General features: G+C 37.6%; 1 protein-coding gene across 1 annotated transcript in view; it reads right to left on the bottom strand.

Moving 5' to 3' along the window:
* The window catches only part of MYO9A (myosin IXA), a 253788-nt gene that overhangs the window by 144134 nt on the left and 85306 nt on the right, over positions 1-24348 (bottom strand). The window contains exons 13-14 of the mRNA XM_011978611.1: positions 16478-16619; positions 8311-8506 (exon numbers count right to left, since the gene is read on the bottom strand). Of these exons, the coding sequence (XP_011834001.1) occupies positions 8311-8506; positions 16478-16619 (338 nt within the window). The remainder of the gene's footprint in view (positions 1-8310; positions 8507-16477; positions 16620-24348) is intronic.

Raw genomic sequence — 24348 nt, forward strand, 5'->3', positions numbered from 1 at the left:
CATCCGAGTAGTTGTAATGGCTATCTCATTATTGATTTCATTTGCACTTTCCTGATGACAAACGATACTGAGCATCTTTTAGTGTGTTTACTGGCCATTTGCATGTGTCTTTTCATATCCATTGCCCACATTAGATTGCTTTCTTTTTTGTTATTGGGTAATAAGAGCTCTCTATATATTCTAGATGCCAGTTCTTCATCAAATATATGATTTACAAGTATTTTCTACTATTCTGCAGACTGTAATTTCACTTTCTTGATAATGTTCTTTGAAGCACAAAAGTTTACAATTTGATGAAGTACAATTTATCCATTTTTGTCCTTTGTCTTTTTGTTGTTACATGGAAGACTCCATTGCCTAATACATATTGGGAAGTTCAAGTCCTCCAAATTTGTTCTTGCATTTCCAGATCCCTTTCCATATCAATTTTACGATCAGGTTGTTAATTTCTACAAAAAGGCAGCGGAGGTTTTGACAGGGACTGCATCAAACTGCATCAAATCAGTAGATTTGTTGGGCCATGGTGCCATCTTAACCATATTAAGTCTTCAAATGCATGAACACAGGATATCCCTCCATTTATTCAGGTATTCTTCAGGTTTGTTCAAAGGTGTTTTGTGGTCTTCAGTGTACAAGTCTTGCAACTCTTTTTGTTAAATTTAATCATAACTGTTTTATTATTATTGGTGTTCCTGTAAATGAGCACCGATTTAATTTTGTTTTCAGGTCGTTCATTGCTACACTATAGAAATACAACTTATTTTTGCATATTGATCTCGTGCCTTACAACCTTGCTGACCTCACTTATTGGCTTTATGTTTTTTATAGATTCCTTAGATATTCTATACACAGTATCACATCACCTGTAACCTAAATAATTTCCTCCTTTCAAATTATTTCATTTTCTGGCCTAACTGCCCTGGTCAGAACCTCCAGGACAACGTTAACCAGAAGAGGTGAAAACGGGTATCTTGTCTTATTCTCAATCTTAGGGGAAAAGGAAAACATTCAGTCTTTCACCGTTAAGTATGATGTAAGTTTTGGGTGTCTTACAGATTCCCTTATCAGGTTGAGAAACTTCCCTTATATTTCCAATTTGTTCAGTGTCTTTGTAGGAATGTGTTGGCTTGTGTCAAATGCTTTTTTCTGTGTCTCTGAGGGTGATGATGAGATTTTTATCTTTTATTCTATTAATGTGGTTTTTATTACATTGATTCATTTTCATAAGTTGAACAACCTTGCATTCCTGGGTAAACTCCAATAAGTCATGGTATATAATACTTTTTATCTGTTGCTAGATTCCATTTGTTAGAATTTTGTTAAGGATTTTTGCGTGTATATATATATACGGGATATCTGTTTGTGGTATTCTTTTCTTGTGATGTCTGCTATCCAGGTAATACTGCCTCACAAAATGGTATGAAAAATATTCCCTCATATTCTGTTTTTTGGAAGAGCTTATAAAGGATTAGTGTTAATTCTTCTTTAAATATTTGGAAGAATTCATCAGTGAATTCCCTTGTCCTTGGCTTTTCTTTGTAGGATATTATTACAAATTCTCTTTCTTTGTTACAGGCCTATTCAAATTTTCTGTTTCTTCTGGAGTAAGTATTGGTTGTTTGTATTCAAGAATTTGTCCATTTCAACTAGGTTCTAACTTGTTGCCATATAACCATTCATACTGTTAGAATCCTTTTTCACTTCCATAAATTCAATAAAATTGCTCCCCCCCCCCCCACTTTCATTACTGAAATTAGTAAATTGAGGTCTTCTCTATTTCTTGGTCAAGTCTAGCTCAAGGTCTGTCAATTTCATTTATCTTTTTAGAAAACCAACATGGTTTTGTTTTCTGTACTGTTTTCTCTACTTCGTTTATTTCAGATCTACTCTGTTACATCCCTCCTTCCATGTGCTTTGAGTTTTTTTTTTTTTTTTCCAGATTCTTAAGGTAGAGTATTAGCTTATTGATTTGAGATCTTTCTTCTTTTTTAAATGTAGGTATTTAAAGATATAAACTTCCCTCCTAGAACTGCTTTAGCTGAATCCTGTCAGTTTTGGTGTATTGTTTTTGCCTCCGCTCATCTCAAAGCATTTTCTAATCTTGTGATTTCTTCTTCAACCCATTGGTTATCTGGAAGTATGCTGTTTAATTTTCACATATTAAGACATTTTTGTTTCTCTATTACTCATTACTGCTTTCCTTTTTATTAAATAGATGTTTTCAGTCAGGCATCGTGTCTCACACCTGTAATCCCAGCTCTTCGGGAGGCCAAGGTGGGCAGATCACTTGAGGTCAGGTGTTCAAGTCCAGCCCGGCCAACATGGTGAAACCCCATCATTACTAAAAACACAAAAATTAGCTGGGTGTGGTGGTGTGTGCCTGTAGTCCCAGCTACTTGGGAGGCTAAGGCAAAATAATTGCTTGAACCTGGGAGGTGGAGGTTACGGTGAGCCAAGATTGCACCACTGCACTCCAGCCTGGGCGACAGAGCAAGACTCCATCTCTAAATAAACAAATAAATAAATAAATAAGATGTTTCCTAGTACACTATTTTAATTTTCTTGTTATTTCTGTTACTATAGCACTTTTTAGTTCTTTTCTTAATGGTTGCCAAGGGAATTATAATTAACATCTGAACTTACAGAATCTAGTCAGGATTTAAAACAAGTTAATTTCAATAGTATATAAAAAAAACTTTCCTCCCACATAGCTCCATTCCCTCCCTACTCCTTTATACTGTTATTGTCCTAAAAATTATGTCTTTAAAATTGTATGTCCATCAAGAAAGAATTATAATTATTGCTTTATGCAAGTTATCTTTCAAAATTAGATTAGAAGAAAAAAAGAGCATAAAAAATGTATTTATATACTGTCTTCCTGTAGTTGGCAATAATGACAGTCTTTATTTCTTCATATGCATTAGTTACTGTCTAGTGTACTTTCATTTCAACCACAAGAACTCCCGTTAGTACTTCTGGTGGGGCGGGTTTGCTAGTAATAAATTGCCCAGGATTGATTTAACTGGGAATATCTTAATTTCATCATCATTTTGAAGGATAGTTTTGCTGGATACAGAATTCCTGATTGGCAGTCTTTTTCTCTTTCAGAGCTTCAAATGCCATCCTGCTACCATCTAGCCCCAGTGGTTTCTGTTGTTAAAAAAATTTACATATCAAGTTTGTAACAGGAAACCCAATGGCTTCTGATAATAAATCAGCTGTTAATCTTATTGAAGATAGTTTGTATAAGATGAGTTGCTTTTCTTTTGCTGCTTTCAAATATTCTCTCTTTGTCTTTGGACACAGACACTTTTACTATGATGTATCTGAATTTAGATCTCTTTGAATCGATTCTCCTTATAATTCACTGGGCTTTTTGGAGTTACAGGCAATATTCTTTCATCACATTTGAACAGTTTATGGCCATTATCTCTTCAAATATTGTTTCTACTCCTTTCTCTTCTTACCTTCTAGATTCTCAGAAATTGGTATGCCTGATGATATCTAACAGGTCTCTGAGGCTCTGATCATTTTTCCTCATTCTTTTTTCTTTCTGTTGTTTTAGCTGGATAATCTCAATTATCTGTCTTCAAATTCACTGATTCTTCTTCTATCTGTTCAAATCTGCTGTTGAACTCCTCTAGCCAATATTTCATTTCAGTGATTATATTTTTTTCCAAATCATATTGGAGGGAAAATAAGAGTTATGAAATGTAAAAAAATACATTTATACTGTCTTTCATATTTAACTATTTACTGACATAAATATTTACACATATGTAACTTTTATCTTTTTAGTAATATTCCCTATTTTCCTTTAACTCCTCAGACATTGTTGCGAGCTTTAGCTCTTTGAACATATTTGAAATAACTTAAAGTCTTCATTAAATTCAATGTCTGGCTTTCCATGAGGATGGTTTCTATTGATTCTTTCCTTCCTGAGTATAGTTCAAACTTTCTATGTTTCATAATTTTGTGTTATTTAAATAATATAATGTGGTAAGTCTGGAAATTAGATTTTCCCTCATCCCTAGGGTTTGCTGTTGTTGCTGTCTCTTGTAGTTTTTTGTTTTTTTTTGTTTTTGTTTTTGTTTTGATATGAAGTCTGGCTCTGTCACCTAGGCTGGAGTACAGTGGTGCAATCTTGGCTCACTGCAACCTCCGCCTCCTGGGTTCAAGCAATTCTCCTGCCTCAGCCTCCCGAGTAGCTGGGATTACAGATACTTGCCACCGCACCCAGCTAATTTTTGTATTTTTAGTACAGAAGGGGTTTCACTATGGTGGCCAGGCTGGTCTCGAACTCCTGACCTTGTGATCCAACTGCCTCGGCCTCCCAAAGTGCTGGGATTACAGGCGCGAGCCACTGCTACAACAACCTTGTAGTTGTTTTTAAAAACAATTTTCCTGAACTAATTCTGTAAGGTTTGTACTCTTTGTCACATGTGACCATTCAAGTCTCTGCTCAGTTAGCTTAGTGGTCAGGCAATGACTGAAGAGAGACATACCACCTGCCTAAAAACGAGTAAGTCTCCCAGGCTTTTTCAATGGTCAATGTCTGTGAGTTGAGGCACACCTTCGACACTTGGCTAGGGAGCTTATAAACTGCCTTGGCCTTCACTTCCTGCTTGCTCAGACCCTCAAAGTTATTCAGCAAGCAATCAGGACATTGTTGGTCTTTCTTGAGAATGCACATAGTCCTGAGCATGTACACAACCCCATATATACGCACAGCTATCTAGATGCCCAGGAATATGTTGGAACTTTTCAAGGTCATATGGAGATCTCATTCCCCAGCTCATCCTTTTAAGCATTTTGGTTAAGATATTGGTTGTCTCAACTGTTGCCTACTGCCACAGGCAGCTGTGATGTTCAACAACCGATTCTGTTTGCTGTGCACAATGCCCCTGGGGGTTAAAGGCTGTTCACAGTGGGCAAACTCCAAGTGAGGTTAAACAAAGACAGTGTGGTAAGTAGGGTATTCAGGAAATCACCCAGTAGGTGGAATAATGAAAATTCTCTGGGAATGGGGCATTGAAGGAGCTCAAATTGCTTCTATTCCCTCCAAGTGGTTGCCACACTGCTGATTTCTACCATGATCCAGGCTGTCGGTTTTCTAGGCTACCATGGATCTGAAGAGGAAGGGATGTGAACATTACATGTTAAAATGCCACAAAGTACACTGGCTTTACGATATTCAGCCTTTTTTCTTACATAAACACTTCTCAGGTTACTGTGAACCTTTGATTAATTTCCAGGGTTCTGACAAAGTTGTTTTGACAATTTTTGCCCATTTTCTCATTGCTATTATGAGAAAATTTTTAGAGGTCCTTACCCCACCATTTCACTGATGTCTATTCAAAATCCTTATTCTTAATTGCCCTACTATACTGACCAATACAGAAGTGATTTATAAAAAATAGTCTTTTTTTTTTTTAACAAAAGTTTATTTAAATCTATTAAGTACTAGGAAGAATTGTGTACAAAGTACAGCATAGAGATTTTAGACTTATGGTGATATCCAAATCAATTTTAGTATCTGGTCAATTTTGAAAATAGATGGTCACTAGAACACTTCTCCCACTTACAGAAACAAACAGGAGTACATCAGAGTCACATAGTCTATTCAGTGGGATGAAGAAGAGAAACAGGTTCTGTGGAAACCCTTAAAGCTCTCTTATCTGCAGACACTATATAAAGGGTTTCAGCTTCTCTCCTTGTAGATGAAGAAACTGAAAAATACTTTGGACCCTCTTGTTCATGTCTCATCCTGATGGCACAGCTGAATTACCCATCTTTGCCTAGCCTTTTTAGACTAAATTCCTATTTGGCTATACTTTTATTTATTAATAACTCCAAAAGAATCAAATAAAGCATCATTGTACTCAGTTCTACATACTGTATAATTCCCAGTCAGGTTATGATTTCTGCTATATCTTCTTCATGATCCTTAAATAGTATTCTCTACTCTGGGCTCTTCCTTATTTGTGAGGAGGAAATCACAGGCAAGGCTGATGATACAACTGGATCATCTGTTCTCTACTGTCTCACTGCTGACCAGACAAATCATTGCCATTTCTCATTCTACCTCTCAGCAGGGCCACCATGCAGCTTCACTGAGACTGCCTATTGATGTGACTCCACTAAGAACATTTTATGGTTTCCAACAGCCTGATCACCATAATACACATTCTGCAATTATAGTAACATTTTCTCAAAAATAGTTGAATTACTTTTGATTTAAAGGCCTTAAATGGTATTGTGTCTTTTAATATGAAAGTCTATAAAAAAAAAAAAGAACACAATAATAAGAGTAAAAAATAGATTTTAACTTGATATCATAATTTGTGCTCAGTTGGCTTGATGAAAAGAATGTCAGGGAATTCCTTGAAGAAATCCAGGGTATTGTTGGTGAACACACCTGTTTACCATCAGGGTGTTTCTTGACAATTAACTAAGGGTCCACTGAAGTTTTTAATTAAGATATCATCAAAGGAAATAAAAATACACTGTAATTCTGCAGGTTAACATCTTCTTTCTTCTTTAGAAAGTATTATCTTTGCCCTCTTATTCTCATCCAACATCTAGAATTGGTCACCTTACCTTTTCTGCCTTTCACATTTTCTACTTCATCTTAATCTGTAATTCCCACTTCATCTTAATATGACTGCATAATATTTATGGTCATTATAAAAATTCTGGATCTACCGTTTAAACCATTTGCACAATCTGTTAGTTTTTACAGTGATACAGTGTTCCAAGTTTATAATATGTTTTAATCTAAACCTACCAAAAGAGAGTAGGTAGGAAGCGGTGTGGAGAAAATAAAATGTTAGGGTGAATGCTGGCATTGACACTGATATATTGTAATATAAACAATTACTTTCAGAAACGAATCTGCTCAGGCCTCAAAATGCAAACAAACCAGAGTTTTCCTTTTCCTTTATAAAAAGTAAAACTTTTAAAGTTTTTTCCAAGAGGAAATTTTGGGTAGCTGGGATATTGTGTTTCTTAACCTAGGTGGTAGTTCCAGGGTTGTGTTTACTTTGTGATACTTCACTGAACTACACGTTTTTGCTTTGTGTACTTTTCTATACGCATGTTATGTTGAATATAAATTTTCAGAAAGAGATTATATGGAAGCTCTGTACTAGCCAGAAGGGAAAACAAGATTAGAAAATAAGGAATCTAGACTTTATCAAGGTAGAGAAAATACAGGTTTATCATTAATAACACTGCATGTCATTGCCCATATTGATAATAACAGATATGTAACAACTAGCTTTCACAAATAATAGATTTTAAATGCCAAAGGAATATACAGATAATGTGAATAAGGTAAATAGGCTTTGATAGTGAATACAAGAAACGTTTCTTCTGTTAATTATGTCTTAGCAGGATACTAATCAATTTTGAGTGGTTTTCTTGATTAAAAGTTTGTCATAATAAACAAGAAAGCATCTTAAAGAAAAAAAAATTTCCTTAAAACTTTTTATAAAGATGATCTCTTAGAAATCACTTTGTAAAAGGCAAAGCAGGTTTGAAATAGTCCTTTTATTTCTCAAACTATAATTCTCCCTATATATCTACAAAGACCAGTTCAAATACTTTACAATCTGAAAAAACAGAAACTAGGTTCAATTATTTTATATATATTTTTAGAAATACACTCTCTCAAACATATTTATTTGTCTCAAACATTTAAAAGCTAAACTTAAAAGTTTTACTACTAGTGCACATTCCAAAAAGCCACATAAGTCGCTTTGGGAGTCCTGAAAGCACAGGTGAGCCCTATAACATTTCTACTGAAAGGCATAAATCTCAACTGCATATGTATCACAAAATCTTCACTATGCAGCAATGGCCCTACCTAAGACTAGAGCTACAGCAAACAACAGTTTGGTTTCCAGTAGGCCAAAAGTGCTTATGAAGTTGTCCTCCCACAGAACGTGAGATGAGAGATTTTATGATTGAAGCGGGAGGCATACAGAAAAAGTATCCTGCTTTATCTATTTCTAAATTTCAAAGTTTTTAAAAATCCATGAACTAAGAGTAAAGGAAAAGAAAATGAACACTTCATGAACATATGCTCTGACTTTATCGTCATAATTTTAAAGGCAGTATAACTCTCTTCTACAGAAAAGAAAAACTGTTCCTAGTCACAAATCGGTTAAGAGATGACACTAGATTGACTACAGAACCAGGATTTTTGTCCTTGAGAATCTCGTAGCAAGAATTCTACTCCTTTTTGTGGAGAAGTAGAAAGGTAAAAAAAAGATGAAGTATGGTAGAATACTAATAACTGCCACTTACCAGCTTTTCTGTGAATGTGTCTTTTCCCAGCTTCCCTGAAAGCAACCATGGCTCTGAAAAAAGCTCGGAGAATTGCCCATCGGAAAACAGCTACAGGATCAATTCCAATCATCCCAGAGATAAATGCATTCTTGCTGCTTCTCAGAAGAGCTACAATGTCTGGGCGCATATGATCTGTATTTTTTTCCCGGAAATCCTACATGAAAAAAGTACCAGTGTTACTTATGGGAAAAAAAAATTTATTAAAAACAAGATGATGAGTGATAACATACTTTGGATGCTTGTCCCTCCAAACCTCATGTTGAAATGTGATTCCCCCATGGTGGAGGTGGAGCCTGGTGGGAGGTGTTTGGGTCATGGAGGTAGATCCCTCATGAATGGACTGGGGCTCTCCTCAAAGTAATGAGTGAGTTTTTACTCTAAATTCACCAAAATCTGGTTATTTAAAAGTGTGGCACTCCTACTTCTCCATCTCTTTTTCCCTCTCTCTTGTTCTCTCTCTCTCTCTTGCCATATGACATACATGCTTCCACTTCGCCTTCCACCACAAGTAAAACCTCTCTGAGGCTTCACCAGAAGCCGGGTAGATATCAGTGCTCTGCTTCCTGTACAGCCTGAAGAATCGTGAGCCAATTAAACCTCTTTTCTTTATAAGTTGCCCAGCCTTCGGTGTTTCTTTATAGCAACATGAGAATGGACTAACCCAAGTGACATGTTTGAACAGTGGTTGAACAATGAGATAGAAGAAATGTCTGCTCCAGGTAGCTAACTGGACTGGGTATCTTCTATAAGGTCTCATTCAATCCTAAAACTATTGATTTCTATAATACATGTAAATTAGAATAAATATTCTACAATTTTATAGCAGCTTGTTAAACTCTGGTCAGGGACAGCCTCTCCAAAGAGGTATCACATACAGCAATAGGAGAGCTGAATAACAAGAAGGAGCCAGAGATGAGAAGACTGGGAAGAGCAAGCAAGGGTAACACCTACAACCTATAGATGATGATAAGCTGGACAAGTTAGGAGAAAAGCAATAAAAACCACAGGCTGGAGCATTGGGAACAAGGAGAAAGTAGTGGAAGATTAGATAAATAAATAGGCTATTTAGACTCTGAACTTCAGTTGTTTGTTCAAATTTTATTCAAGTATAAAGGAAAGCCCTGGAAAGGTAACGACATGAGTTAACTGGTGTTTTATACATGGTTGCTGCATAGGAAATGAATTATTCAAAGAAAGAATGCAAAAAAGAAGGCTCGATATTAAAGTAAACCAGATAAGAACTGCCAGTGACTTGGATTTGGTCAGCTGTAACAGCAGAAATGAAAAACAGTTATATTTGGGACATGTAAAGGCAAAAAACCTGCTGATTAATTAGGGTGTGATGAGAAAATGAGGAAATCAGGTTAAAACTTATATTCTGGGGTTGGGTATTCAGTGGATGGAGATGCCATATACTGATAAGGAGAAGACTAGAGAAAGAAAAGATATGAGGATAAGAAATGAAGATCAAGAGATCAGTTTTGTCCAAGAGAAGTTTGTGCCAGTGAGGATAATAATAGTAGGTAACACTTAGAGGTTAGTATGTATCTGGCACTCTTCTAAGCATTTTACATGTATTGTCTCATGTATTATCATTTAATACTCCTAATAATCCTTTCAGATAGATATTACTACTCCTATTTTATAGATGAGAAAACTGAATCAGAGAGAGGTGAAATATCTTGGCTCCTATTACACAATAAGTGGAAGAGCAAGGGCTCAAAAACATACACTCATAACCAAATGGATTTGTGAGTCTGGAGTGCCAGGGAGATTTCAGAAAATATATTTGGTTATTATCAGCATATAGTTTTTTTTTTTGTTTTTTTTTTTTGGTTTGTTTTTTTTTTTAACAAGGTCTCACTCTTCAGGTCAGGCTAGAGTGCAGTTGGCACCATCATAGCTCCCTGCAGCTTGTAACTCCTGGACTCAGGCAATCCTTTGCCTTAGCCTTCCAGGTACCTGTAAGTACAGATGTACACCACCATGTCTGGCTAATTTTTTAATTTTGGTAGAGAAAGAGTCTTGCTATGTTGCCCAGGCAGGTCTTGAACTCCTGGCCTCAAGTAATTCCCCCACCTCAGCCTCCCAAAATGCTGGGATTACAGGTGTTAAGCCATTGTGCTCAGCCAGCATATAGATTTTTAAAGCTGAATAAGAAGGATTGTAAATAGGCAGGAACAACCATCTACCAAAGAACAGCGGCTGGAGGAGCTAGAACATAAGAAAATGGGTTAAAATGCACCATAATTAAATGGGGAGAGTAAACTTCCACTCTGGGAACAAGGGCCCAGACTGATATTACAGCATAGGCATTGACTATAATCTTACCAAATGCAAGGAGTAAAAATTTGGTAAGTAAATCACTCCAAGTTAGTACATCTTCATAGAATATCTCTAACTCAGAATTCTATGAGAAATACACCTAGTATTATATCATCTATCCTCATGTACAGAAGTCAGCTTGCACTCATCCTATTACTTTCAGGGCTTTCCTTTCCTAATTCTTCTTTATTCTCCTGAGAACAAGGAAAAACAGGAAACAAGCCAGGAATTTTGGTCCTTGGCTTGTCCCTACATACCCTTGGAGCAAACATATGTATTATAAAAGAAAATTAGAAAAACTGAATAAGAGTACTCAAATCCAAATAACCTCTGACACCATAATCAGCAGCTAATAACTACTGATAGCAGACAAGCTGTGAGGCGTGAACTTTATGTGTTTTACATAACTTATTGCTATCCAATTCTAATAAATACTCAATAAAGCAGACATAGTCATAAGCCATAATTTACTGATAAGTAAACAGAAAGGTAAAGCAGCTTTCCAAAAGGCAAAGAGATAGTAAGTACCAGTGGCAGGAACTGAAACACCAGTCTGCCCTACTCCTATTAATAACTACACTATACAACCTAAAAATCTAGGATTCTTTTCAATGCTGACTGTCAAGTGTTGAGAGTGACCACTGACCTTCATTTTCAAAATGAAATAGTCTGTCTTCACATTTCTAGATTTCTAAGTACATTATCAACTGACCATATCATTCTTCTTCAAAATCTCTCTTCTAGTTTCCACAAGAACATACTTTGTGGTTTACTATTTGCTTCCTATGCTGCCCTTCTAAGTCCTCATTGGTAGTTCATATTGGAAATTCAAGGGTTGGCTTAATAGTGTGTACTCATTTCTCTTTTTTAGGTTTGTTTGTTTTTGGAGATAGGGTCTTGTTCTGTTGCCCAGGCTGGAGTGCAGTGGTACCATCTCAGTTCACTGCAACCTCTGCCTCCCGGGCTCAAGTGAATTCTACCCCTCTGTCTCCCAAGTAGCTGGGACTACAGGCACACACCACCATGCCCACCTAACCTTTGGTATTCTGTGTAGACACTAGGTCTTGACATGTTCCCCAGGCTGGTCTTGAACTCAGGGACTTAAGAGATCCACCCACCTCAGCCTCCCAAAGTGCTGGGATTACAGGAGTGAGCCGCCACACCGGGCTGTGCACTCATTTCTTCACTCAACCCTCTTAGATCAAGTGATCAGAACCACAGTTATGACTTAATTTTATCTTATATATTTGTTTATTTAGAGACAGAGTTTCACTCTTGTTTTTCAGGCTGGAGTGCAATTGCTTGATCTTGGCTCACTGTAACCTCTGCCTCCCAGGTTCAAGCAATTCTGCCTCAGCCTCCCGAATAGCTGGGATTACAGGCATACATGCCACTACGCCTGGCTAATTCTGTATTTTTTTAGTAGAGATGGAGTTTCTCCATGTTGATCAGGCTGGTCTCGAACTCCCGACCTCAGGTCATCTGCCTGCCCCGGCCTCCCAAAGTGCTGGGATTACAGGCATGAAGTTATGACGCTAAATTAACACTATCTTTATGATGAAGACCAAATGTATATCTCCAGATCAGATCTTTCGTATTATTTCTTGAGATCCATTAACACATCTTTAAAGGGTATGTCTAATTTGAAAGAAAATGTATAAGACCAGTAGTATATTTAAACGTTTGGAAGCATTCACTAGTAAAATCATGTGGGCCTGGGATTTCCTTTGTGGAAAAGTTCTGAACTACTGATTCAAATTATTTAGCCAACAGAATGTTCAGGTTTTTCTATTTATTCTGGTGTTAGTTTTGGTAAAATGTTTTTTAATGGAATTTATCCATTTTTTGTTTTCAAATTTCCTGACAAAATATGTTCATATCCTTCTAATATCTGTAGGTATGTAGTAAAGTTCTCTTTTTTCATTCCTGGTATCTGTAATCTATAAATTTTTTTATATTATCAGTTATTTTCCTATTACATTTAATTTATATTATTTTGTGTTATCTTTTCAAGGAACTAATTTTTGGCTTAGTTGATTTCTTTGTTCAATGTCTGCTTTATATTGCACTGATTTCTGGTCTTATTTTTACACCCTTTCTCTAATTCATTTGAGTCTGATTTGCTCTTCTTTTCCTAGTTTCTCACATAGAAGCTTAGATAACCACTTTTCGATCAAGCATGGTGGTTCACACCTGTAATCCCAGCACTCTGGGAGACTGAGGTGAGCAGACCACTTGGGGCCAGGAGTTCGTGACCAGCCTAGCCAACACGGCAAAAACCCATCTCTGCTAAAAATACAAAAATTGGCTGGGTGCGATGGCTCATGTCTGTAATCCCAGCACTTTGGGTGGCCAAGGTGGGCGGATCACGAGGTGAAGAGATTGAGACCATCCTGGCCAACATGGTGAGACCCCATCTCTACTAGAAAAAAAAAAATTAACTGGGCGTGGTGGCATGCGCCTGTAATTCCAGCTACTCAGGAGGCTGAGGCAGGAGAATCACTTAAACCCAGGAGGCGGAGGTTGCAGTGAGCCGAGATCACGCCACTGCATTCCAGCCTGGCGAAACAGTAAGACTCTATCTCAAAAAAACCTAAAAAACAAAAATTAGCCAGGCATGGTGGCACAAGCCTGTAGTGCCAGCTACTCGGGAGGCTGAGGAACGAGAATTGCTTGAACCTGGGTGACAATGGTTGCAGTAAGCCAAGATCGCACCACTGCACTCCAGCCTGGGTGATAGAACAAGATTCTTGTCTCAAAAAAAAAAAAAGTTTAGATAATCACTTTTCAACTTTTCCAACATATGCATTTAAATTTATAAATTTTCCTACATTCATTGCTTTAACTGTATCCTACAAGTTTCTGATATGCTGCATTTCATTAATGTTCAGTATAAAATATCATAATTTTAATAATTTATTGAAAGTAATTTATATTGTCATTTCTTTTTTGAATCATGGGTTATTCAGAAGAGTTTTGCTTAATTTCTAAATATCCAATGATTTTTTAAGTTATCTTTATGATATGCTAATTAGGTCAGCTATTTAACAATGTTGTTTGATTTCGTGTTGCTTGTTCTGTGAGTTACTAAGAGAGATGTGTTAAAATCCACAATTTTTTCTTCTTTTTTATGTGTTTTTCTTTTTCCTTAGAAAAATGTTGAGAAAAAGAAATCTACAATTATGATGGTGGACTTATCTAGGTCTACTTTTGCTTTCCTTTTCCTTTACATATTTTGAATCAGTCATTAACTACATATAACATCAAGTGACTGGCCAGGCGTAGTGGCTCATGACTGTAATCCTAGCACTTTGGGAGGCCAAGGAGGGTGGATCAACTGAGGTCAGAAGTTCGAGACCAGCCTGGCCAACATAGTGAAACCTTGCCTCTACTAAAAATACAAAAATCAGCTGGGAGTGGTGGAGTGCACTTCTAATCCCAGCTACTCAGGAGGTGAAGAATCGCTTGAACCTGGAGGGCGGAGGTTGCAGTGAGCCGAGATCACACCACTTCACTTCAGCCTGGCGAAAGAGCGAAATGAGACTCCATCTCAAAAAAAAACAAAAAACAAAAAACATTTAGTGATTATGTCTTCCTGTTGAACTGACCCCTTTTATCATTATAATATGTCCCGTTGTATCTCTAGTAATATTTCTGGTCTTAAAGTCTATTTTGTCCTACGATTTCTTTTTTTTTCTTTTTTTTTTTTTGAGACAAGTCTCACTCTCTTTCCCAGGCTGGAGTGCAGTGGCAACTATCTTGGCTCAATGCAACCTCCTCCTCCCAGGTTCAAGCACTTCTCCTACCTCAGCCTCCTCAGCAGCTGGGATTACAGGCATGCACCACGTCTGGCTAATTTTTGTATTTTTAGTAGAGATGCGGTTTCACCACGTTGGCCAGGCTAGTCTCAGACTTCTGACCTCAAATGATCCACCCACTTCGGCCTCCCAAAGTGCTGGGATTACAGGTGTGAGCCACCATGCCCGGCCTGTCCTGAAATAATATACACCAGCTTTTATCCTTTCTCCATCTTTTTACTTTCAACCTATCTGATAATGTGGATGAATATCCCAGGCGTGTGTGTGTGTGTGTGTGTGTGTATGATTCTATTTATCTGAAATTTAATTAAAAATAAAATTAAGAATGATAAAAATTACGGTAGTGGTAATCTCTGAGGGGAGTTGATTGGAAAGGGGTATGAAAGAAATTTAAACACTTTATTTGTGCACTTTATGCACAATATCCTCAAGTTTTTCTATAGGTCAAGCTTTTCTTTTGTTTTACTTTTTAAGCTATAGTCTTAATTTCTCTTCTAAAATCCATTCCTCCCAGTATCTTCTATCTTTGGAAATGGTACCTGCAAAGTACCCATCAGCTCTAGCCAGAGGTCACTTACTCATTGCGAGTCCATCAATAAAGTTCGTGGATGGTTTACCCCCAGAAATATATCTCATAATCACCTGGATCCCCCACAACCTCTACTGCCACTCCAGTGCTTCAGTTTACCTCAACATTTCACTTCAATTAAAAAAAAAGCGACTTAACTCATCTCCCAGATTCCACTCGTACCCTCTGCTATCCCTTCTCCTCAAGGTAATCAATGCAATCTTTTAAAAACATAAGTCATATCCTCTGCTTAAAATAATATCACAGTGCCACTAATTTTTATAAAAGCCAAACTCAACTTGGCTTACAAGCCCTGAACAATAACCCCGTCTATCCTCTAAGTTCATTTCATGTTACTCTCCTTAGTTCATCATAATCCAATAGCACTTACCTGTTTTCAATTATTTCACCAAATCAAACTCTTTCCTATCTCATGGCCTATAATATTCATCATCCGAACTCCTCATCAAGATAACATTTATTTCAGGTCATCTCTCAAAATTTAAGTTTCTTAGAGAGGTGTTCATGAATTCACAAATTCAAAATCCACTACTACTTTCTCTCATAGGACCCATTCACTTATTTATAACACATAGCCCATTTATCTATGTCATATAAATAGATATACATATATATGCACACACAATATGTATGTATGCACATATGTATGAATATCTGTATAGAGAATCAGGAATACATCTGTCTAGTTTATCATTAGATCCATTTCAAACACCAAGCACAGAGTCTGACACATGTTCTGTGTTCAACAAATACTTCTTAAATAAATCAATAAATGGATGAATAAATGATCTTAAGACACTCAACTCAAGACCCAGGAGAAAACATTTAATTCCACTATTCTCCATATCATCAGCTGCCTTACCTGGGAAATTAAATGCCTTAAATAGCAGGCTTAAACATCAAGTAGTTGATGAATCACAGACTCACAAATTACACAAGAAATAGACAAAATTATGAAGATTCCACTCCACAAAAGTTAAAGGTTTCAATATATTCATGAAAAGTACAAACTCACAAATCCCTAAAGGTGAATAGAGACATGAAGACCTTATGAGTGCAGAGAAGGGAAAAATTCAACAAGTTATGTGGATAAACCAGTGAGCTTGAGACATAGAGATACAATCTATTCTTTCAGATCTAAAAAGTTTATCGGGATCGACTGACAACATCAGGTTTATCTTCAGGCAGAAACCAACAGAAATATTACCTTACCTAAGACAGTAATGTGCCGAAAAGCAGAATCTAAGTTTCAGTAGTATCCTTATAAAGTATCTCCAGTTATTACTGATCAAAAGCCTCCACAAACTACAAAGAGGGCAATGTGCTAGGGACAGTCTCATAGTTAAGAACTCATCTCTGCCCTGTAAGCATATTCAGTGAGAAATTTACTGACCTTTACCCCATATTTTACTTTTCCAGCATAATGTTTTATAATGAAAGCAGGCTCCATCACGGCTGGAAATTCGATGTAAGAGTTATCTTCATGTTGATGCTTAAACTTGTCTAGCAATGTTTGATTTGTAGCCTGTGGAAAGCTGAATTTAAAAAAAGAAAAAAGAAAAAATAACACTACAGAAAGATGAGAAAGATACGGTAATTAGTACAGTCCTTTTCAAAGTACATTACAATTACATTGTCATCTTACACATAAAGCAGTTTACAAAAGTTTTCACCTATATTATCTAATCTGATTCTCATAACAAGCTAAAAAGTAATAATAAATATTGGTATTACTATTTTACAGATGAGGGATAAAAAATTATGATTTGCCTATACTCATACTTTGCAAGTAGCAGTACCAAGAAACTAACTCATCACATATTTAGCTTAGATTGCATTGTTCTGAACTACTGTAAAACCCAAAGGAAAATAAAATCCAAATCATATACTCTTCGGGGCCAACAACTTCCAAATAAGAGAATAATATCTCGATTCTTATAGGTCCTAAAAGTCCATAAAAATTATTTGACTTCCTATTCCTTCATGCATAAATAAGTAGTCGTTTTTTTACTATACCAATTATTATTTGTACTCATTGACTGTATTGATCAATTGAGCACTTAATATCCAGGGATCACACAAAAAATATCTATTATTTAATTGTATAATAGGAAATATGGAAATACAAAAGTTCAAAAGAGGAAAAAATTATTAATGGTGTAAATAATGAAAAGGTTCACACAGGACATAGGAGGTGTTAAGATTGTGATGTTAAAGGCTGGGAAGAGTTTCAAATAGAGAAAATATCATTGACAAAAAAGGAGAAAGAAAGTTTCAGAAAATAGCTTCATTTAATGGTAGCTGAAATATGAAAAATAATGTGACACGATGTTGTAAAGTTGCTTAATACAAATCTAACGTGCAAAAATCATTTCAAAATTACAACAAACATAGTTAATTACACAGTATGCATTGCAAACCATACAGAGAATGGCCTTTGGCATCAGATAATCATAGTTTAGATTACTCATTCTATCAGTGACCTGGGGCAAACTAGGCAACCTTCTTTGAGAAGGGGTCTTATAACCCACAAAATGAGATAACAGTTATCACAGTGCCAGTAGAATTAAATAAAACTAGTAAAAACATCTAGCAACAGCAGGCATCCTCTAGGGATTAAACAAACATTATTGACTTTATGTTGCCAACACTGATATTTTCCTGGTCACCTTGGCCTGCTTTTGTATTCAAATAATATCTCTTCCTCAAAACATCTCCACCATCTAGCTCACTCCAAAACTTTAAAGCCATTTTACAATGGAATATAACTTACTATTTCAAACAGAGACAACAGCACAGCTCCTATTAACAGTCTCACTAATCTTCTTTCAAGTCACCAAAGCATATTATCAAAATAAATTTTCCTATAATATTGCTTTAATCATGTTTCCTTTCTGCTCCGAAATGCATAGATCACCAAAGCAAAAAGACTTGACTCCAAGCTCCTAAGCATAGGCCAACTCAACCTCTGCAAACCTATGTCTCACTACTTCACAGCAGTGTGCCTCTCTTAAGGCAGGATGCTCACTTCATCATCTCTAGGTCAAGGTTTATTTGCCTTCTAATCATCTGAGTAATTGAAAAGCTTACGATGTATTTTCTCTTACTCTTAAATGGATAATAGAAATTTTCAAAGGAAGGAAGATAGACAAGAAAACAGTCTTTACTTGAAACTAAAAACAATGGAAAGTTCCTGTATTCAACAGACATTTATGGATACCCATTACCAGGCAAAAAAAAAAAAAAAAAGGAACAAAAGAAAATCATTCGTTATTGCTCATATCAAAGCTCTTAACCTAGTGTTCCCCAACGACTGTCTGGCAGGGTAGTGACAGGAGAACTTCCAGAGATTTGAAAACTACCAATGCCTGGACCCCACCTACTGCAATTCTGACTTGATTAGGTGGATGACCTAGCATCAGTGGTATTTACAAAGTCCCAAGGTAATTCTTATAAGCAGACAAGATTCACAAAATGCTGCCCTAAATGAATGCTCTAATCCTAACTTCACTCACTGTTAAAATGTAGACTGATTCAACAGATCTGGAATGAAAGCTTAAGATTCTACATTTCTAACAAGAATCAAAGTGGTCCACTGCTGCTGATAGAAGATGACACTTTCAATACTATGGGAAGATTGATAATATTCCTAACATCCTATTCATATGTAAATCTGACACAATATTCCTCCTTCCTCAGTGCCACCCTACATCCTACAGAATCTCGCTTAAGTAACCTGCCCCATATCATACAGCCATTAAGTAGGAGAGAAAGGCTAAACCAAGACCTCTGATTCTAAACCCATACACCTAGAGCACTACAAACACATTGCATGAAGAACACAGTTAAGGATATATTTGACATTATATATTCCCTATAAAAAATATTTTTAGAGAAAAAATACTCAAGGTAAGTCCCAAAATAGTTCTTCCCACATGTGACTAACTTATTTTCAATCTAGTTTTTTTTACAGGTAAATGGCAGAGAAAAAATATTTCATGCCTTTGCATCTTCTGGAATGTTAAAGCACAGAGATTCTTTACCAGGACAGGTAATAACTATAGGACTGACTCATAAAAAGGTTATTCAGTCTAGTATCCTACCTACAACAATATGCTGACAGATGATGCAAAGTAATTATAATAATAGGAAATTATATTAATTGTTAAAGCAGCTGCCAATCAGCTCTAATAATTATAAAGTTCTTCATTTTATTGAGCCAGAATTTATCTCCCTGAAATTTATGGCCACATGGCTCAACCCCAGTAGCTTTCAGGTCACAGCAAAGAAGTGACATTCTCGGCCAGGCTTGGCGGCTTATGCCTGTAATCTCCAGCACTTTGGGAGGCCGAGGCGGGTGGATCACAAGGTCAGGAGACAGAGACCATCCTGGCTAACACAGTGAAACCGCATCTCTACTAAAAAAATACAAAAAAATTAGCCGGGCGTGGGGGTGGGCACCTGTCCCAGCTGCTTGGGAGGCTGAGGCAGGAGAATGGCGTGAACCCGGGAAGCGGAGCTTGCAGTGAACCGAGATTGCACCACTGCACTCCAGCCTGCACGACAGAGCAAGACTCTGTCTCAAAAAAAAAAAAGAAGTGACATTCTCATTATTGGGTTAAAATCTATGTGAAGTAGCAACTGGTCAGGAAATTATAGTCTTTGTATAATAAGATGTGCATTCAATGAAATTTTGTTTAAAGAATGACAGGACAGGCACAGTGATTCTCATATGTAATCCCAGCACTTTGGGAGGCTAAGGTGGGAGGACAGCTTGAGTCCAGGAGTTTGAGACCAGCCTGGGCAACAAAGTTGAGTCCTTGTATCTAAAAAAACATTTTAAAATTAGCCAGATGTGGTGGTATGTGCCTGTAGTCCCAGCTACTCAGGAGGCTGAGGCGAGAAGATCACTCAAGCCCAAAAATTCAAGGCTTCAGTGAGCCATAACCGCACCACGGCATTCCAGCCTGAGCTACAGAGCAAGACCCTGTCTCAAAAAAAAAAAAAAAAAAAAAAAAAAAAAAAAAAAAAAAAGGAAAGTAATTCTACTACCTCAGTTGCTGTTTACAAACACCTTAAGATATATAGGACAGAACATCAACATTTATCACTGTCATTTGCCTTTTGCATGTAAGAAAACTGAGGACTAAGGATATTATGAGATCTGCCAAGGGTAGTTTTGATATATACAGTTGTGATACTACAATTATATACATATATGTTTTCATCCATGGCTCCTGGCTCATAACTCCCACAGCCCTTGATGGAGTCTTCTGTTATAATGTTGGGGTGCATTAGGCCTCAGGAGCAGGCCTCAGGAAACAGAATCTCTCTCTCTAACCTTCTTCTGTTCCCCTTTTACCTGCCCAAGGGAGGCCTCAAATATGACTGCAGATTAAAAGACCCTCATTCCAGAAAGGGTCCCTCTCCATATTCTGAAGGAAAATATGCTGCACAAGAAGCCAAGAAGAATCTGGACAGACAGGCCTTGCTGGGTTTCCCACTCAGTCTATCAGTATAAGATCATGTTCTTTTGTCCAGTCACATTTCTACACCATTGTCAATAATGCCTATGTAATGAAGCCTCCATAAAAACCCAAAAGGACAGCACTTGGAGAGCTTCCAGATAGCTGAACATATGGGTGTTCCTCGAAGGTAGAGTACCCAAGAAGGACATGGAGACTCTCTACTCCTTCCCCCATACCTTGCCCTACACATCTTTTCATTGTATCCTTTGCAATATCCTTTATAATACACTGGGGTAAATCTAAGTAAGTGTTTCCCTGAATTCTGCAAGCCACTCCAGCAAATTAATTGAACTCAAGGAGAAGCTGGTTGGTCAGAAGTTCTGGAAGAGTAGACTATTCACTGGTGTCTGAAGGTGGGGTGCGGTGCACTTTTGGGGACTGAGTCCTCGATCTGTGGGATTTGATGCTAGCTCCAGGTAGATAGTATCAAATCTGAATTAGAGGATACCCATTTGGTGTTCACTGCTTGCTGGTGGGGAAAACCCCACACACATTTGGTCACAGATGTCTTCATGTTGACTGTTATGGTGTGCGAGCAGAGGAAAACATGGTTTTAATGTTTTTCCCAAATAACTGGTGTCAGAGAAGTGAGATTTGCTAAAAAGGCCCTGGCTCACTGAAACATGTGGTTTGGGAAGAAAAAGGATAAAAGGGTAGAAGATGAGAAACCTTTGTTCTGGTGTGGCCACACGGTCACCCAAGGTATGAAGCCATAGTTGCTATGCTCAGTTATTAAAGGTAAAAGTAATCAGTGGAATTTAGAGATGGTTCCAACTCCTGGGGAACTGGTTCACTGGCTGCATAAGGAGATGCAAACTAATAAGAAAAAATGAACTGGCTGTTATAAATAAAGAGCCATAAAACTAGCTATTATAAATAAATGATCCCTTAATTATTGTTATTTATAATAGCTAAAATGAAATTTAAAGGAAGTACTGTGTTGGTCCTTGAAGCTGGATCAAGCTCAGATCTTAGTCTGTTTGAGCTCAGGCTGCTAGCCTCAAAGACACCCTCCAAGGACAGAATTGTGCAGGGACAACAAAGTACCTCTGAGACATGTGGTTACCAAGAAGGCAGTCAATGTGGAAGAAGGGCAAAACGAAGTAACTACAGAAACTGGAGGGCATAGTGTGAAGGAATAGTTCCATTTTGTAGATTGATATCATTAGCTTCCTAAAGAATCTTTACTAAAATGGATTATGAGAGTAACTACATTAGGAGAAGTAGCTTTGGTTTTAAATGCTACAGTGGAAAACACGTTTGGGTTGATGTAGGACACACAGCTCACTACTAAAGCAATCTCAGACATCTATACATGATTGAGACACAAAGGAGGTTATTCCCAAGGGAACAGCCAGCATAGTGGACTGGATAAAAGCCACTGTATGATCTTTTTACTCTAGGAAGGAGGATTGCCCAACTCTCCCGAGAAATGCCAAGCAGAACCACCCAGATGAAGCAGCTGATATGCTTCATACGCAAGCTACGTAAGACTAGCTTTATGATGATAAGGATATTCGCCCAATGAATGTGTCTGTTATCTATTTATGGGGTTACAGTAAATGCTATAGTTAAGGGGGTCCCTTCTACATAGGTCCATTAAATGAGCAGATATGGGGGTACTACAGCAGTGCTGAGAAGGGCTAAATCTAGACAGTCCTCTTGCACCTTCTCTCAAGCACAAAATGCCAGTAAGAACTGTTCTGTTTGTCAGCAAGAGAGTCTGAGACTTCCAATGGCTATGTGGCAGTTTCCCTGGTGGGAAGACCCTGAATGTAGATGGTAAGTGAGACCGATGCTGGTAACCCTGGGGGACTACAAATGGGTCTTGACACGAATAGTCATTGACTCTGAAGTGAGCTTTCCTTACCCAGTGGAAGATGCAAATGCTCAAAGTGCCATTTAAAAAACAAAAAACAAACAAACAAAAAACAGAAAATATTGCATGGATTTGGATAACCATCATCTTTTCAGAATGACAAACACATTGTATAGCCTACGATGTCCAACAAAGGGAAAAAAAATCCTCCTCAGAGTAACAGTTTGATGAAGAAGTAGAATGGGCAATTAAAACACTGGTTGTCTAAAACAGGGGAAGATAAAAGAATGAAGGGCTGGCTTGCACACTTTCATGAGTGTGTGCTCACACTCAACATTAGTGGGACTTAAGGAGCATCCCCTTAGATTTTTCTTATTTTCCTGGTTCATCTGGGAAACAGGGGTTGGGGAGGATGCTGGTATAACTATCCAATTCTTGCCAAGGGAGGAGTACACCAGAATAACAACTATAATTTTTTTCTTCCCCAGATGACCTCAAAAAGAAAAAACTTTTTTTCTCTCCCCTACCAGATGCAGTGGTCCTAGGACCAGGGCTGCAACTGCAAGCGCTGGAAGCAGGGATGATTTCTAAGCAAGAAACTGTAACTACATTTTTAAACCTTAAGTCAAAATTCCTAAGGGCATGATGGCGATGGGTTGTACTTTCACTCTATCTAGCAAAATTGGGGCTAAGAGTGAAAGCAACTATTTTTCCTGGCCATAAAAACAGCTCACTAGTTCTGCATCCATGTAATTTACCCTATCTAAAGGGGAGTGGTACTGAGGAGGAGGTACTTGCTAGACCAGAATTGCTGTTTGCAATCTAACCACCAGCACAGTGGCAATTCTTAATGTGCCTTCCAAAGGAGGAAAAGTTTGGGAACTAATGGAGAGGAGGAATAGTAGCTGAGGGTAAAGATATAAATAAATGGGTTATACATTGAGGGAAATCTAACATTACATTAACACATTTAAAGAAGCTCAGAGCAAGAGATGACATTGTCTTTTAGCTCAGTTATAAGAGATGTTCGAAAGGTAAAAGTTGTATGTTTGCGGAGACCGCTCCTGCTTCTAGAATCTGACAAGATTGAAAGGAAGTCTGCAAACTTGAGTGGTCTCTCCCTGGGACACATATTCATACAATATGATAATGAACTGGACTAATTACTAACGACTGAATGGGAGTCTAGTAATGCAGCAGTATGTTTGAGTTGTATATTCTTTTGATGATGTAAAGGATCCATGTTTGAAAGCCAGGGCGTGGCCTGTGACATGATTTTATCGTGTGTGTGTGTGTGTGTGTGTGTGTGTGTGTGTGTGTGTGTGTGTGTAGGTTTTCATCCATGGTTCCTGGCTTATTAACTACCATAGCCCTTGGTGTACTCTTTTGTTATAATGTTGGGGTGCTTTAGGTCTCAGGAGCAGGTCACAAGAGCAAGCTGCAGGAAACAGAATCTTTCTCTCTAACCGTCTCCTGTCTTCCTTTTACCTGCCCAAGGAAGGTCTCGAATCTGATTGTGCAGCAAAAGATCCTCATTCCAGAAAGGGTCCCGCCCCATACTCTAAAGAAAAGAATGCTGCACAGAGAGGCCAAGAAGAATCTAGACAAACAGGCCTCACTGGGTTTCCCACTCAGTCTATTAGTATGAGATCATACTTTTTTTCCAATCACATTTCTACACAGTTGTCAATAATGCCTATGTAATGAAGCCTCCATAAAAACCCCAAAAAACAGCATTCGGAAAGCTTCTGAATAGCTGAACATGTGGGAGTTCCTAGAGGGTGGTACACCCAGGGAGGACATGGAGGCTCTGTGCTCCTTCCCTCGTCCTATGCATCTCCTCACTGTTTCGTTTTCCCTGAGTTTTGCAAGCTGCTCGGGCAAATTAAATGAACTCAAGGAGAAGCTGGTTGGTCA

Source organism: Mandrillus leucophaeus, unplaced genomic scaffold (genome assembly GCF_000951045.1).
Source record: "Mandrillus leucophaeus isolate KB7577 unplaced genomic scaffold, Mleu.le_1.0 Scaffold197, whole genome shotgun sequence".
Taxonomy (NCBI): domain Eukaryota; kingdom Metazoa; phylum Chordata; class Mammalia; order Primates; family Cercopithecidae; genus Mandrillus; species Mandrillus leucophaeus.